Below are 14,578 nucleotides of genomic sequence, written 5' to 3' on the forward strand. Positions count from 1 at the left end.
TCCTAGGGAGGCTACATTTATTAGTGGCTAATGAAACTGTGTGTGTGTTTAAGTATAAAACTTAGGGTAGCTGAAGTGTTTTCCTACCTGTCAGGCACCAGTGACCTACAGCCAGCCACAGCACCCAGACAGAGAGACGGAAGGTACCTAGGCTCCCTAAGCAGCTTCAGGTCTCCTGAAATTAACAACCTGTTCTTTACGAAAAATCGCAAATAAGTAAATGCCATTTGTTCTTAGTATATACCTCTGTAATAGATCAAGGTATCTCCTGCTCCAGGCTGGGATGAGCTGTAGAAATGCATGCTAATATGATCTAGTGCAAAAAAGATGATTACTCTGTATATTACATTTTCCTCTCTGAAAATTACAGCTCCTGATATCCTCACTGTTTCACCGGCACCCCACCCTCCCTTCTTGTTCAGGCATATAGAGAACATTCTCTTGCAACTCTTTCCCCTCCATCTTAATCAGCAAGATTAAAAGGGAAGTTTGAGAAGTTCTGGTTCAGTATTTGCAGAACTGCCTAAAACCCAAAGTCTCTTCTTTATTTGGACTCTGGTAGAAATCACCTCTGGAAAGAGTAATTCAGTAGAAGAGAGAAGAGGGGTTGTTATTCACGTCTTAACTCCATATGGCCTTTTGCTTCATTTTCTCTCATTAAAATTGTTGAATTTTTTTAAAATCCACATTTACATAGTGCCAGTCTTTTGGACAGAATGAGCCCCACATGAAGCACATTGTCAAGCTTTGCATGGTTTAGTTTCTGGTCTCTTTTATCTTTCTTCTTTAAAAGCTTTGATGGTTACCTTTTATATCTGGAAAGCATGTAACAACATAGTAGGAAAGCTTACTGTTCAGAGTCAGGCATCTTGGGTTCAAACCTAAGCTCCCACGACTGACTGAAGGACATGACCTTAAGTAGGTTGATTAACCTCTCTGAGCCTTGGATTCTACATTTATAAAAGAGGGATGATAATGGTACCTTTCTCATAGCTTAGTAGTGAGGATTCGATGAGAAAATTGTGTACAGACTCAAGCCTACTGTCATAGATACACAATTGGTGACAGTTATTATTGTACCCCACTTACTTTCAACTAGGTATTTGGAGCTGCTTATAGCAAAACAATATGGTGATACTAAACCTTAGCTTTGAATAAGAATTTGTCAAAACACAAATGTCAAACTGGGGAAAATATTTGCAGCGTATATGACAAAAGGATAATATTCTTAATTTACAGAGAGCTCATAGAAATCAAATTGGCAATAAGGCCAGACAGTTCACCCAGAAAGCAATACAAGTGGTCAGTAAATATCAGAAAAGCTGCTTAACCTCGTTCATAACAAGAACAAAAACATGCTAATCAGAAGAAGATCCCACTTTTCACCCACTAGGTTGTCATAATTTTTAAGTCGGATGGTATCCGATCTGAGTTAGGATATGGGAAAACAGATACTCTTTATATGTAAGAGTATAAATACATATATTTTTATATATGAATGTACATATGTACACCCATAACTATTATATATATGTATATACGTATTTATATAGGTATATAAAATTTTCTTCCATTCTCTGCATGTGTGTGTGTGTGACATTGAGAGTGGACATAGAATTGGTATAAACTTTTTGGCAAATAATTTGTCAGTGTCTTTCAGTATATTCTATGTGAATACGTTTTGACACACCCAATTTCACTGCTGGGAATTTGCTGTAAGAATACACGTGCCAGGATATGCGTACATGGATGTTTATTGCAGCATTGTTTCTAACAGCAAAAACAAAACAAACAACCAAAAACTGGAAACCACCTAAAATACTCATGATTGGGCAGGGCACTAGTTAAAATTATGATAAATAAGGTCAGTGGAATTCTAGATAGCCATTAGAAATGAAGTATGTACTGATATGGAAAGATACATATATGTGTGTGTGTATATATATGTATGTATTTTTTTTCCTCTCCTCTAAGAATGTACACAAGGTACCTTGTAGGTTTTTTCCCCTGGGAGAGAAGAAAAGGATAATAAGAAGGGTAGGGGAAAAGACAAATATTAGGTGTTCAATAAATATTTGTTGAATGCGTTTTATAACTTTGTGTATAGTCTGGTTTTTACCATGTGTATCCATTACTTCTATTTTATTTTATTTTTTAAAGATTTTATTTGAGAGAGAGAGAGAACACAAGCGGGGGGGGGGGGGGGGGGGGGGGGACATGGGGCTCGATCTAGGACCCTGGGATCATGACCTGAGCCAAAAGGAGATGCTTAATTAACCGAGCCACCCAGGCGCCCCCATTATTTTTATTTTAAAATCCATTAGTGAATCATGGAGGGAATCACTAATAAGGCAATAAAAGAAATTGCTTCCTATAGTTGAGCATAAACTCATCTTTGAGCTTCCCAATAGCTGAGGCAAAGAGGGAACCCTGATTAGCATAAAAAATTCATCAGGAAAGAGAAACATTATCCTGATCTTCATTTCTAAAGGGACTCCAGCGCCAAGGGTTGGTTTAAACTCAGATTTCGTCTTGTCTCTCCCCAGCTTAAAATTCATGGGTGGATCCTTGCCACTTTTTTTCATGATCCACCCTTTGCCACCTAACTGGCCTCCCCTCCTCCATGTGGATATGACACTCCATCCAAACTGGCCTTTGCATGTATTGTTTCGTTGGCCTGCACGCTCTCTCCCCTTCTCTACCTGGTTGTCAGCCATAGCTGTTGTATTGGGGCTTTTTGAAGATTTTCAGTTGTTACCTACAGTGGGAATCCTTTTAGGTCACATATGCCTTCTCTGTGCCCCCAGGTCCCCTGTGCTTACCTCAGTGATGGGACTCGTCACACTGCACTGTTACCAATGTTTTGTTTCTGTACTAAATAAGGAGCTCCTTGAGATTAGGGATAATGTGTTGTTTGTTTGGGGGCCCTGAGCACCAAGTGCTTGCCAGGCACAAAAATGAGCAAGTGGTCAGTGAATGATTGAGTCATCTGAAGTTTGAGTTCTGCCTCTTTCACCAGTTAGCTGTGCAGACCGGTCACTGCGCTCTTTGCTCCGTCTGTACAATGAGAGATTTGGCCCAGATAATCTGTGAGAACTCTGGCTGATTTCCTTTTCTTCCTCTGTGGTTGTCAGGTTGTCATATATACACATGGAGATTGTTGCCAGTTACTATGCTGAGTAATTTCAAAGTTTCAGAACTGAGCTGTTAGAGTTCACTGCACTGATTATGGACTGTCCCACATCTGCTCACCCGCTGAAGAGATCAGAGCCTCAGACTGGGGGAACTGATTATGTCCCCTACTCTGCCTTTCTCTCCTCTCCTTGGCATGCATAGAGGTCAGAGGACTTTCCCTGACATGTGCCTCCAATGATGACCTTGTCTTACCCTACTTTCTCACCCTGAGCTGAGCTGTTTGGTTCACTGCCCTTCCCCTGGGTTTTTGCCTTCCGGTGAAGACAGGTCCTGTGCCGTCCACTCTCTGCTTCCTGCACTCACCCCTTCCTATTCCCTGTTCTCTACTCCCTTCATTTTGTTCAGGGTGGAGATTATACCACCACAAACTGAGCTTCACACGAAAGTTGAAAGATATTGGGGCGAACCTGGGGCATTGTTTGGGGACCAGGGAAGGATATACCAATGAAAAGAGCAGAGTAAAATTCCTGCCTTTGAGGAGCTGATACTCTAATTGAAGGGAGATGGTGAACAGAATAAGTAAATAATACAATGTTGTGGAAGATAATCATGCTGAAGAGAAAAATAAAGCAGCTAGGACTTGGAACTGGGTATGTCAGGGTGTTGTGTTTTCAAACGGGTGATCAAGGAAAAGCCTCATCGAGAAGATGGCAGCTGAGTATCACTGGGCGTGAAGATGGAGCCGTGCCGGTCATGTGGGGAAGAGCGTTCCAGGTGGAGGAAACAGCAAGTGCAGAGGCCCCAGGACAGGCGCTTGCCTGACATTAGAAACAGCGTTTAGTCCGAGCGAGTTCGGGAGCCATCAGAGGGCTTTAAACAGAGAAAAGATGGGATCTGACTTTGGGTTTTAAACTAAAAGATCGTTCTGACTGCTCTCTGGAGATTAGGCCAGAGGGAGCGAGGGTGGAAGCAGAGAATATTGAATTAAATACTCCAAGCAAGGGATGACGGTGGTGTGGACCTGAGTAGCCGCTGTGGGGGCAGCAGGAAGAAGAGGTGGGATTCTGTGTATAACTTGAAGGTAAAGCTGGCAAGGTTTCCTGTGAGACATGTGAAAAAGGAGAGAATAAGGGACGTCTCCAGTTTCGGCCTGAGGAACTGGACAACCTGGTTGCCAGTAACTAGGTGGAAAAGACTGGGGAACAGGTTTGAGGAGGCAGCTCAGGAGCTGGATTTGGGATGTGTTCAGTTTAAAGGACCTGTTGACAACCACGCGGAGAGAGCAGGTAGACAGGTGAACACGTGAGTCTGCTTTCAGAGGACAGAACTGGTGGTTTTTAAAGCTGCGGGACTAAGGTGGGGCTTCCCAGGGAGGTGAATGTAGATAGAAGACAGGATGCTGGACTAGCTCCGGCAGTACGAGACTGGGGACATGAAGAGGCAGGAATGCTTCTGACATAAATGAGGGGGAAACAGCCATGTCTGTGCTGCGGTGAATGCCTACCGGTGGCTTTAATTAATAGGTGACTTTTTGAGAACTCAAGGGAAGTTTGACATGTGAAGATGTTCTTCAGTCACTTTTCAGATAGAGTATTTGTTGCCCACGCTCTGGGCATTATCTCAAAATAAACTTCACTCTGTCATTTCTCCACGACTAGACTTCTGCTGCCTCCTTTTCAAGGTCATTATTCTTGATTTTTAAAAATTCTTTTTAAAGAAAAGAATCTCTTCACAGCTAAAGCTTATAATATACCCTTCAATTACCCTCTTCTGCCCAAGGTAGAAAAATAGTAGCTCATAACAGAAGCCTGTGGGTTATGTGAACTGAAAAAGCATTGTTACCATTTTGAAGTACTTACTGGCCAGCTGCTTTCAAACTTAAAGGAGTTTCAGCTGCACCAGAGTGGAAGTGATAACCCCGGCACCCTATCGTGTCTCTTACTTCAGTTCTGGGATGTTTATGTGGTGAAATTATGAGGTAATTTGAGAACGCGATAGAACACATCTTGTTTGTTCATTATATCCTCATCTCATAGCAGACATTCATACTCTGTTCACAGGTTATTTCTGTAAATGGGGGATTAGTTTAAGATTCTGTTGTGGACAATAAAAATCAATTAATTCCAGGCAGACTAGAAGTTCTAACTTAGTTTTGATTCACTTGCTCAAGGTGTCCTTGAAGATATCCTCCCTTTTGAATACGTTTCTTGTGCAGCCTGTGAAGATCAGTTCAGGTTTCCAATGCCATAATTTAAGTTCTTGTCTTATTAATCAATAGCAGCAGTCAGGGAAGGCCTACTTATTCCTCCTCCAATAGAACCAGACCAGGCTTGAAGAGAGGTAATAATTACCGCTCTGATCACAGCATGTTCCCTTTTCTCTTTCCCAACCCAGAGCATGTCTGTTCGATCCTGGCTTCCCTCCTGCGGAACCTAAGAGGGCAGCAGCGAACCCGGCTTCTGAATAAATTCACTGAAAATGACAGTGAGAAGGTGGGTGTGCCTGCTGCACGGTAAGGCCGGGCCCGGGGCTGGGGGGCCGGAAGGGCTCTTTACCTGATGCCATCTGGGGTTGCTGAGCTGAGTGCTCCTGCCCTAAAATATCTTCTCCAGCATGGCTTTGGGCTTCGTGTTTTACTGTGACTCTGCCTCTCCTCTCCAGATACATCCTTCTGGGAGTAGTAGCACTTTGGGATGCCGACAGCTAGTACCTCAGGGAGATTTTTAGACCCAGTGAGAGTGGGTTGTAATAGGATTTGGATTGGGTGTTGCACAGCATGGCAAAATCATCAAGAACCATGGGCTTTGGATTCAGACATCTGGATTTGAGGCTGGTTTTGCTATTTTCAACATGTGTGCCATTCTGAGCCTTGTTTTCCCTGTCTTTGAAATGGGCATGTTAATTCCCATCTTGAAGAGTCAAGGAGAGGAAGACTAAATGAGGCCTTCCTAGGTGGCAGTGATGGAAGGTTCTGGTATGGACATAGGGAAGGGAGAGCCTGTCCTAGATGGCCTTTGGGATAAGGGAATGATCACGTAAATGAGATTAGATGCATCGTTTGCATTGTGATTTAGCATGCCAAACCGTAAGAGTTTTAACAGTAACAAGAGCCAGCATGTATTTAATGACTGGGGGGCTCAGCAGGTCCCTTTTGTTGTTGCATGTATTCTCCCAGCACTGTGGGGTTTACCCTCTGTGTGGCTTTCGTCCACATTTGCAGGTGAAGAAACAGGCTTGGAGGCATCATATTACTTGCCCATGACCACGGTCTACCGCTAATTACGAATTAGATCATTCTAGATGAATAAAATTAAGGGCCAAAAACCCTTTTATAACTTACCGTAATTTTTTTCCTTTCTGTGTCCAAGGAAAGGTGGAAAGTTTGTTCTCCTTCAGAGAGAGTTTATGACTGTCTCTCTCTGAGCTTGTGTCTGACCGTTTTTTCCAGCCTCACTAGCAGCATAGCAGGGAAGAGGCCATCGTGAGGTTAGGCACAGAACACCTTAGCAATCATGTCACCCTGGTGACATTTAATATCTGTGCTTCGGTTTCTTCATCTTTAAAATTAGGGTCACTATCTTTCCTGCCTACGTTCTCAGGCTTTTTTAAGGTATAAGGAAATAATGGACACGAAAATACTCCATAAACTGAAATATATAAGCTCTTGGGGTCGTCATTGTTATCCAGAGAGGATTTGGGCACAGTCCTTTTGGACTCTGATGCCGTGTTGAAGCACCATCTGCTGTTAACCACTATAAGCTCTTGAGTAAATATCAGGGTTGCCAAGAGCCATGGTGGTGCCAGCTAGTAAAGAGATAGTTTAGAAATCTAGGCTGGTTTCATGGTGTTTGTTCAGTCTTTTGGAAGTCTTAGGGAAAAATGAAACTTTTTCAAACCCACCGAGTGTTCCTCAGGCCATGTTTGAAGCATGACTTTTGCTAAGTTGAAAACTGATTTTTAAGTTATTGCTGAGCAGAAGTCAGGGCCTTTTTTTTTTTAAGTTGCTGAAAGAGTTTTTTTCGTGTACTCTCTTCTGACTCGAAAGCAACTAGAGAGATTTTACTCAGACCTTTTTAAAAAAAGATCAGCTCTGGGGTAGATTCTGAACATGAAAGGTTTCAGTTGGAAGAAAGAAATTTCTGTAAAGTTCTAAGTGAATACCAAGTATGTAACTTCAAGCTCCTTCTCTTTGCAAAAACAGACTTGAAGTTTTATTTATTTATTTGTTTTTAACAACTCAAATTCACGGGAGCCCTCAAAGGGCTGGGAATGCAGCGTCCTTTGGGGAATGGGCCTGTGTTCAGACTGCACCCATCCCAGGTGTTGGCATGTTCTGCCCCAGCTCTTCAATCCATTCCTGCCGTGTTCCTAAGCAGAGCTCATCCCTGATGTCAGAAGTGGGAGAGTGGGTCTCCTATTGTAAGGAGTGACAGTGAGATGAATGGGAGCCCCACTGTTCTCTTGCCTTGGTATTCTTTTTCCTTCTCACTCATGTCTGAAATATCTCTCTTTCAGGTTGACAGACTGATGGAGTTGCATTTTAAGTATCTGGACGCAATGCAGGTGGCGGACAAGAAGATTGAAGGGGAAAAACATGTACGTATCCCTGCCTGTCTTTTGCCGACTATCGACTTGCATTCCATTTGGGTCCCTTTGTACCTCCTCTGTCCCCATGGTACAGGCAAGGGCACAGGTACCACCTCCCCTCACGTGCCACCTAACCTGTTGTTAGGGCAGAGCAGGTGACAGTCAGCCAGTGGTTATACCTGCTCTTCTAATAGGAGTGCATGTCCTTTAAGAGGGAGGACATGTCGGATTGATCCCTGTCCAGCCGGGGCGTCTGGGTAATACCGTGAGTACCCTTGACATGAGCTCCCCTTAAATAAAAGTCTGGCCAGAGTGCAGTGCAGTGACTTGGTACCACGTTGGCACAGCTGGCAGAGTGCGTCTTGGTTCACACTCCTCCTGGCTTCTGTAGTCAGAAGGGAAGTGTCCGAGAGAAGGGTGATCATGAGAGATAAGAACTGGAAGGAAAGTTCAAGGTCACTCATTGACGGATGAAAAACTGGAGACCTGAAGAAAGGAGGCTGAGATGCCTCGCAGCAAAGCCTGCGTACCAGGCTCCAGAGGACTGAGCCGAATCTCTTCTGCTCGTGGCTGCTGAGAGAAATGAAACCCGTCAGGTTTTTTTATTGAGGGGCTGTGCTTGCTGTGCTGGTATCGTGCGTTCTATACTTTCCACATGCTTCCATTTTATTCTCTGCTATCTCTGGCCTCTACCTTTCTCATCTGTCACCTTCATCGGGGCAGACATTCATGTTGTTTAATGTCCAATCTTAATTCTCATCCCTGCAAGACATTCCTCAGTCTTTGGTCACATTAGCAAAGGAGCCTTTCCTTGCTTTTTCTCGAAGTCTGTAATAGACTTCATTTTCTTTGTGATTTGCTGTATCACTCCGTTCGCTTTTTGTTCTTCTTGCCTTAAAGATGCGCTTGAGGCTTTTGACCCTCACTGGTGGGAGAGCCAGTTCAGCCCCTCCTCGCATCTGTGTTGGAGCAGTGCAGCTGTGGGGAGAGCCGAATGCTCGGGGAGCTACGCTAGCATTTGCCCTCAAGCTAGGCTCAGGCCAGGGTGAGAGCCTGAAGCTTCGGGGGAGACAGTGACCCTGTTGTCCATGTCCTGTGTCTCTTCACCCCTTCGTGTTCACCCCTCTCCTTTCATAAGATATACCTTCATTTATGAATGCCAGTGGACAGGTGGCCGTGGTTATCATGCTCGGGATTTCCCTCAGCCTAGTAAGTCCTCAGATGTTTGCTGATTGATTGAATTGACTGGGACATTCTTCGTTTGTACAGTGATACTCCTACAAGATAAAAGGCAGAGGCTCTCAATTCTGAGGCTGGACTTCAGATGCCAGCCTGTTGCACACACGGTTCTTTTATTCTGCCCTTCCACCCCCTTTATTTTGTTCTTTGACTGAGGTTTCCTTTTCCATCTTTTCTTCCCTTTACAGTAACTTGTGCATGGTGGACACTTAGTGACTGTTTAAGTGCCAGAGTAATGTCTTCTTTCTTTTCTTCTGAATGATAATTAGAAAGAAATTGAAATTTCCCTAGGCTTTTGTAGGGAAGCAGCCACAAGACAGTTAGAACTCCAGCTCTGATAGAAGACCTGTGTTGTCTGCTAGAGGAGATTTTCAGGGGTAGAAAGAGTACCTGCGAGTGGAAAGACGTAGAATTTTAGGCAGGCTCCACCTCTCCATCACTGTGTGACCGTGGCTTGTCACTGTGCTTCACGCAGCCGGATTCTCAGCTGTAACCTATCAGCAAAGGTGATCTCTCAGGTCCTCTTCAACTCAGTGTTGTCCCTCAGGTTCAAGTGCACATCCTTTGGTCACTCTGCCGGCTTTTAGCAGTAGGGTGGAGCACAGTGAGAGGGTGATCAGTGACCTCGCGGTCCTTCATACAGAGGAGCAGCTGCCTCCGAGAAAAGGTTGGGTGAGTGGGGAGTCACAGAACTCTGGATGTGGATTCCAGCTCTGCCACGTCCTAGCTCTGAGGCCTTGGACAAATGGGTTGACCTCTAAACTTTGGTTGTCTTTTTTTTTTCTTTTTTAGGATTTTATTTATTTGGCAGAGAGAGAGAATACAAGCAGGGGGAGGGGCAGAGGGAGAGAGAGAAGCAGACTCCCCACTGAGCTGGGAGCCCGATGTGGGGCTCAATCCCAGGACCCCGGGATCATGACCTGAGCTGAAGGCAGACGCTTAACTGACTGAGCCACCCAGGCGCGTCTAAACTTTGGTTGTCTCATCTGTAAAATGGAAATGACACTTCCCTTTTGGGGTTATTATAAAGACAAAACAAAGTACGTAAAGCGCCTCGCTACATCTCTACGAGCTGCTCAGTGCTCCCAGCTTCCTTTGTCGTTCTGGTGCAGCTTTTAGGGTAGCCAGGCAGTCCTTCTCCTGAGGGCGTCCTCCTTGCCATCTGTCCCGGAAGGAGTCCCCCTAACAGACCAGAGTGTTGGCCCCATCATAGACCTCACTTGAGGGGAAGCTGGAGTAGACGTTTTCTGACGGAGACCAAGTAAGCTGTTGGGCGTGAGGGAGCCGCTTGCATGTGGCCGGTAGGAAGCTTGGCCCGCTTCCCGCAATATTATCTATTATCAGCACTGAAGAGGGTGTGAAATTGATTAGCACTGACGGAGAGTAATCGCCGCAGCCGCTCTCCCCCCGCCTTCACAGAGCTCCTGTGTGCCACGGGCACCAGGGCTCCTGCCATTCCCTGACAAACATCTGTCTCCTTGATGCCAAGGCCGTTTTGCTGGGCACTGGCAAACATTCCAAGGCCATTAGTGCTCAGCAGCCTCAGTGTTGCTCAGAGAGACAGGGCAGGGTGGGGGGTGAGGGATGCATTCGTGAGCAGTGCTCTCTGCCAGCACTCGGGCTCCGTCCTGGCAGATGCAGCCGCCTGGCAGGTGTAAAGTGACTTGGAGCAAAACGACCTCCTCTTCAGCTCTCCTTCATGCACTGCTCTCTCTTAAGTCATAAACAATTTGTTGCCTCACCCCACCCCATCTCCATTAAACTTGGATGTCCTACACCCATTGGGAACTCAGCAAATATTTGTTGACTCGAATTGAATGCTTATTTCTCAGGCATTTGATGACATTGACTGTCAGATCAGTAATGAATAAATATCTCCCACACTTCCACACTTCACCAAGTCTGCAACAAAAAAGACCTTAGATAACAGGGCCAGGTACTGCCCCAGATAATGCGGGTCAGGTATTGACAGTTTTAGTGTCTCAGAGCCCGCATCTTCCCTGTACACTTCAGACTTCCACGGGCACAGTGCAAATGGCCATGGTTTGCAGTTGACCAGGACTTACTGGAGAGAATCCAGTCACTTGGCAAATATTTCTCAGGCGCCTGCTCTGTGCGAGGCACCAGGCCAGCCACTGGCAGGGGGTGAGAGTTGGAAGTGCTTGTGGAAGAAGGGGCCCCAGGAGCAGTGCTGCTGACGAGGGCTAGAGACGCCCAGGGAGCAGGGAGCAGTCGACTGCGGCCGGGGGCACCCTCAGCTGTTGTGCACGAGGCAAGGTTCGAGCTGCACGTTTAAGGTAGAGATATATCAGGCATTTTCAGCTGAAGAGGAGCAGGAGCAAAGGGGAGGGGCAGAGGGAGCCAAGTTTGGGGGGCGAGTAGGAAGTTCAACCCCAGGAGCAGAGGATGAGAAGGGAGAGCGTGGGCTCTAGAGCCCGGCTTCTTTCTGCTTTCTGAATACAGACAAATAGCTTGACTTCTTAGCCTTATTTCCTTCCTCAGTGGTGTTTTCTTTCTAAGGTGTGTGTCCCAACCTGTGTACTTTGGGGAATTACAGAAGGTGGGATTTGGTGACCTAACACCCGAGAGCTGTTTCACAGGGCTTGGCATATAGCTGGCAGCCAGAGAACCTTTTGTTGTCTGTTTCTGGACTGTCTGCACCCCCATCACCCCTGTCTGCACCCACATACACACACTTTCTAACTCCCCTAGGACTGCAGCATTCTGCATGATTTGGGTGCCCCTGTTTCTTTAGCGTCCTCTCCTGCACCTATGCACGCCTTCCTGCCTTAGCGCCTTTGCACTTGCTTCTCCCCACTATCCTGGCTCTTCTCCTGCTGGCACTTCCCTCCACCTTTAGGTCACAACCTAAATGTCACCTCCTCAGAGAGTTTTCAGTGATCACCATATGTAAAGTAGCATCACCCCCATCTCCAGGGCCCCTTCATAACCTCTCAGTATTTGTTTACTCTGTCTCTGGGGCTGTAATCTCTTGTTCATCATAGTCTCAGGACTTACATAATGACTGACATGCACTAAATGAAGAAGCATCGCTCATGAGATGAAGTTAACATTTGTCCCTGGGTATTATGGAAGATTGAAGGTCCCGGGGTTTTTTCTACATTGTTCCTTTGCTCTCATTTTTAACCCTCTTTTTTTTGTTTGTTCTATGATTTGCCCCATCATCAAAAATATCTCAGGACATCTATGTAGATTCTGTGGCCTACCTGTGGCAGTGTTCAGCAAGGTGGAACACTATTTAGAAGAGGCTACAGGACAGCTCAGAATTCTACACACATTTAGTTGGGATCACATTACTGCAGTAATCTATGACTGGCAAAGACTTCCACATCTGGGGCAGTGGTCCCCTGCTTTCATGTTGTCTTCAGTGACTGCTCGATTCCAGGGCCACAGTGTATCTAGACATGCCCTTGGGGCTCCTGGTTAACAAGATTTGACCTGAACTTTTAAAGGGCATGTAATTCTTAGAGTCTTCTAGTGAGCAGCAGTTCTCCATGATCTGTAAATATCCAGGATGCTTGTCTCAGCAGATTTCACCTGACTCCCCAAACAACACCGAGCCCAGAAAATACCAAGGTCCCTGTTTTTGGGAAGATGTCCTGACTTCTCGTTGGTTCTTTCTGGCTTCTCTCGGTTAAATGTACAGAGATGCCTGGCTTCTGGCTTTCAGAAGTGAGACATAATTATATAGGTACTGGCAGGGATTTTAAAAGAGGGAGGAGAGCCTTGAAGAGAGGTTTCCCTTTTTTAGTTCCTGGGAAAATTATACTCAGCAGGTTTATTCAATAAAGTGTTCTCAGCACATACTTTGCACTGTAATGACTTACAAATTGCATGCTAATTTTGCCACAGTTAAATCATTCTAGGCTTTATCCTGGAAAGAGAAAGATGGACTCCTTGTAATGAAACAGTATCCACAGGACTTGATGTCTGAAACAGACTTGCACTATTTCCTTAGCATCTAAAACTCATTTAAAGATCTATACAGGAGGGGGTGGAGCACAGGAATGGATGCGTGGGGTACGTGATCCGAAGGCACTGGGTAAGGATGGAGACAGGAGAAATAGGAGACTGCCATTGATTCCTCTGCTAACTGTGCTGGAGGCTTCTGGGGAGTGCTTTAAAAAGAGAGAATCTTGCTGAGAGTACCTCTCAGCTGTTCTTTAAGCCAGTCGTTCCCAGACTTTCTGTGTCCAAGAATTTGCCAGAACACAGCTGATAGCCAGTAGGAGCCAGTGATGGTGGGGGAGGGTGTGTCCTGTTGCTTTTTCCTCTCCTTTAGACATCCACCGATGTAGCCATATGCACATTCACCCTCTGTGGCCCCCTTCCTGCCCCCTTCCCAGTCAGTCATCCTTTCTGCCAGCAGAGGAGAAATTAGAGGAGCTCAGTTCTGGTCCTGTGCTTCTGCCACTTACCTTGCAGTGTGGCCCCACATGCTCTGGCTTTTGTCATCTTCCCTGCCCTCCTGTTCCAGTGGGGTTCATAGGCTCTCCAGTGCCATCCTCATGGGCTTGCTACAGGCCTGGTAGGATCAGGGCTGTGCATCGGGGACTCCTAAGTTTCTGCTGACTCTCAGAGCCCCTCCCACAGGACATCACCCGTGGCTCAGTCACGAGTCCAAAGCCTGGTCTCTGGCCCTAACCATGTAACATCCCCTCCCCTCCTTGACTGCACCAGGGCCAGTCACCAGTTTCTCTTATTTCCTCCTTTCTCTCCTGGTCCTACCATGGGTCCATCTGGTAAGTTTTACCTCTGATCTCTGTGCAGCCTCTTCATGTTCCGCTGTCCTCAATACCACTGTGAACACAGGGACAGCCAGCATCTTTTCTTCTTGTAGGAGTGCAGTGCCCTTCTCACTAACTGGTTTCCCTGTCCCTAGGTTTGTCTTTTCCGATCCATTTCCTACACAGTAACCAATGATTTTTCTAAACTGAAAATGCAACTGTGCCACGCCCCTACCCACCCAGTACACACTGGCTCTGTGTTACCTGCAGGATGTGCTCTAAAGTCTTGCCAGGCCTTGCCAGGCCTCTCCCACTGGGGCCTTCCTGGCACCCCCCCGCCGCCCCCAGCTGCATATCTCACTTCTCCTTCCCTTGTGACATGCAAAAGCAGCTCTGTACTACCTGTGCCTTCCTCATCCTTCTCTCCTTTATCCAGAACACCTCTCTGTGCCATTTTTCCCACAGCCTTCTCCTGCAGCTGTCTAATTCCTCTGCATCCTCAAGAGCTTTGGCAGAAAAGTCCATCAATAGATGCATGTCGAGTGTGTACCATGTGCCAAGCGTGCTGCTTAGTGTTGCCGTGCCACTGCCTGCAGAAAGCCTCCCCTGCTCTCCCGGCCCCCGTGGCTCCCCGTGCTCCCTGTACATGGCAGCCTGCATGCCATAGACCCAAATCTTGCCTCTCCTTCAGTTTCCTCATCAAGAAAAGGAAGAGAATGTATTACCATAATACCTATCTTGAAGGGTTGCAGGGAAGATGAAATAGATCAGTATATAGAAATCACTTAGAATAGTTTCTGGCACAAGGAAGTACGCCATAAGTGGTAGCTATTATCGTAAGTGTTTTTGGCCTGTATACTTGTCTCTCT

General features: G+C 46.1%; 1 protein-coding gene across 2 annotated transcripts in view; it reads left to right on the top strand.

Moving 5' to 3' along the window:
• Positions 1–14,578, top strand: part of CTNNBL1 (catenin beta like 1) — a 156,051-nt gene that overhangs the window by 122,137 nt on the left and 19,336 nt on the right. For both annotated transcript variants that reach the window (XM_008698113.2, XM_008698114.2), the window contains exons 12-13: positions 5,530–5,627; positions 7,651–7,731. In XM_008698113.2, the coding sequence (XP_008696335.1) occupies positions 5,530–5,627; positions 7,651–7,731 (179 nt within the window). The remainder of the gene's footprint in view (positions 1–5,529; positions 5,628–7,650; positions 7,732–14,578) is intronic.

The sequence above is a fragment of the Ursus maritimus genome, unplaced genomic scaffold (assembly GCF_017311325.1).
Source record: "Ursus maritimus isolate PB19 unplaced genomic scaffold, ASM1731132v1 scaffold_22, whole genome shotgun sequence".
Lineage (NCBI taxonomy): Eukaryota > Metazoa > Chordata > Mammalia > Carnivora > Ursidae > Ursus > Ursus maritimus.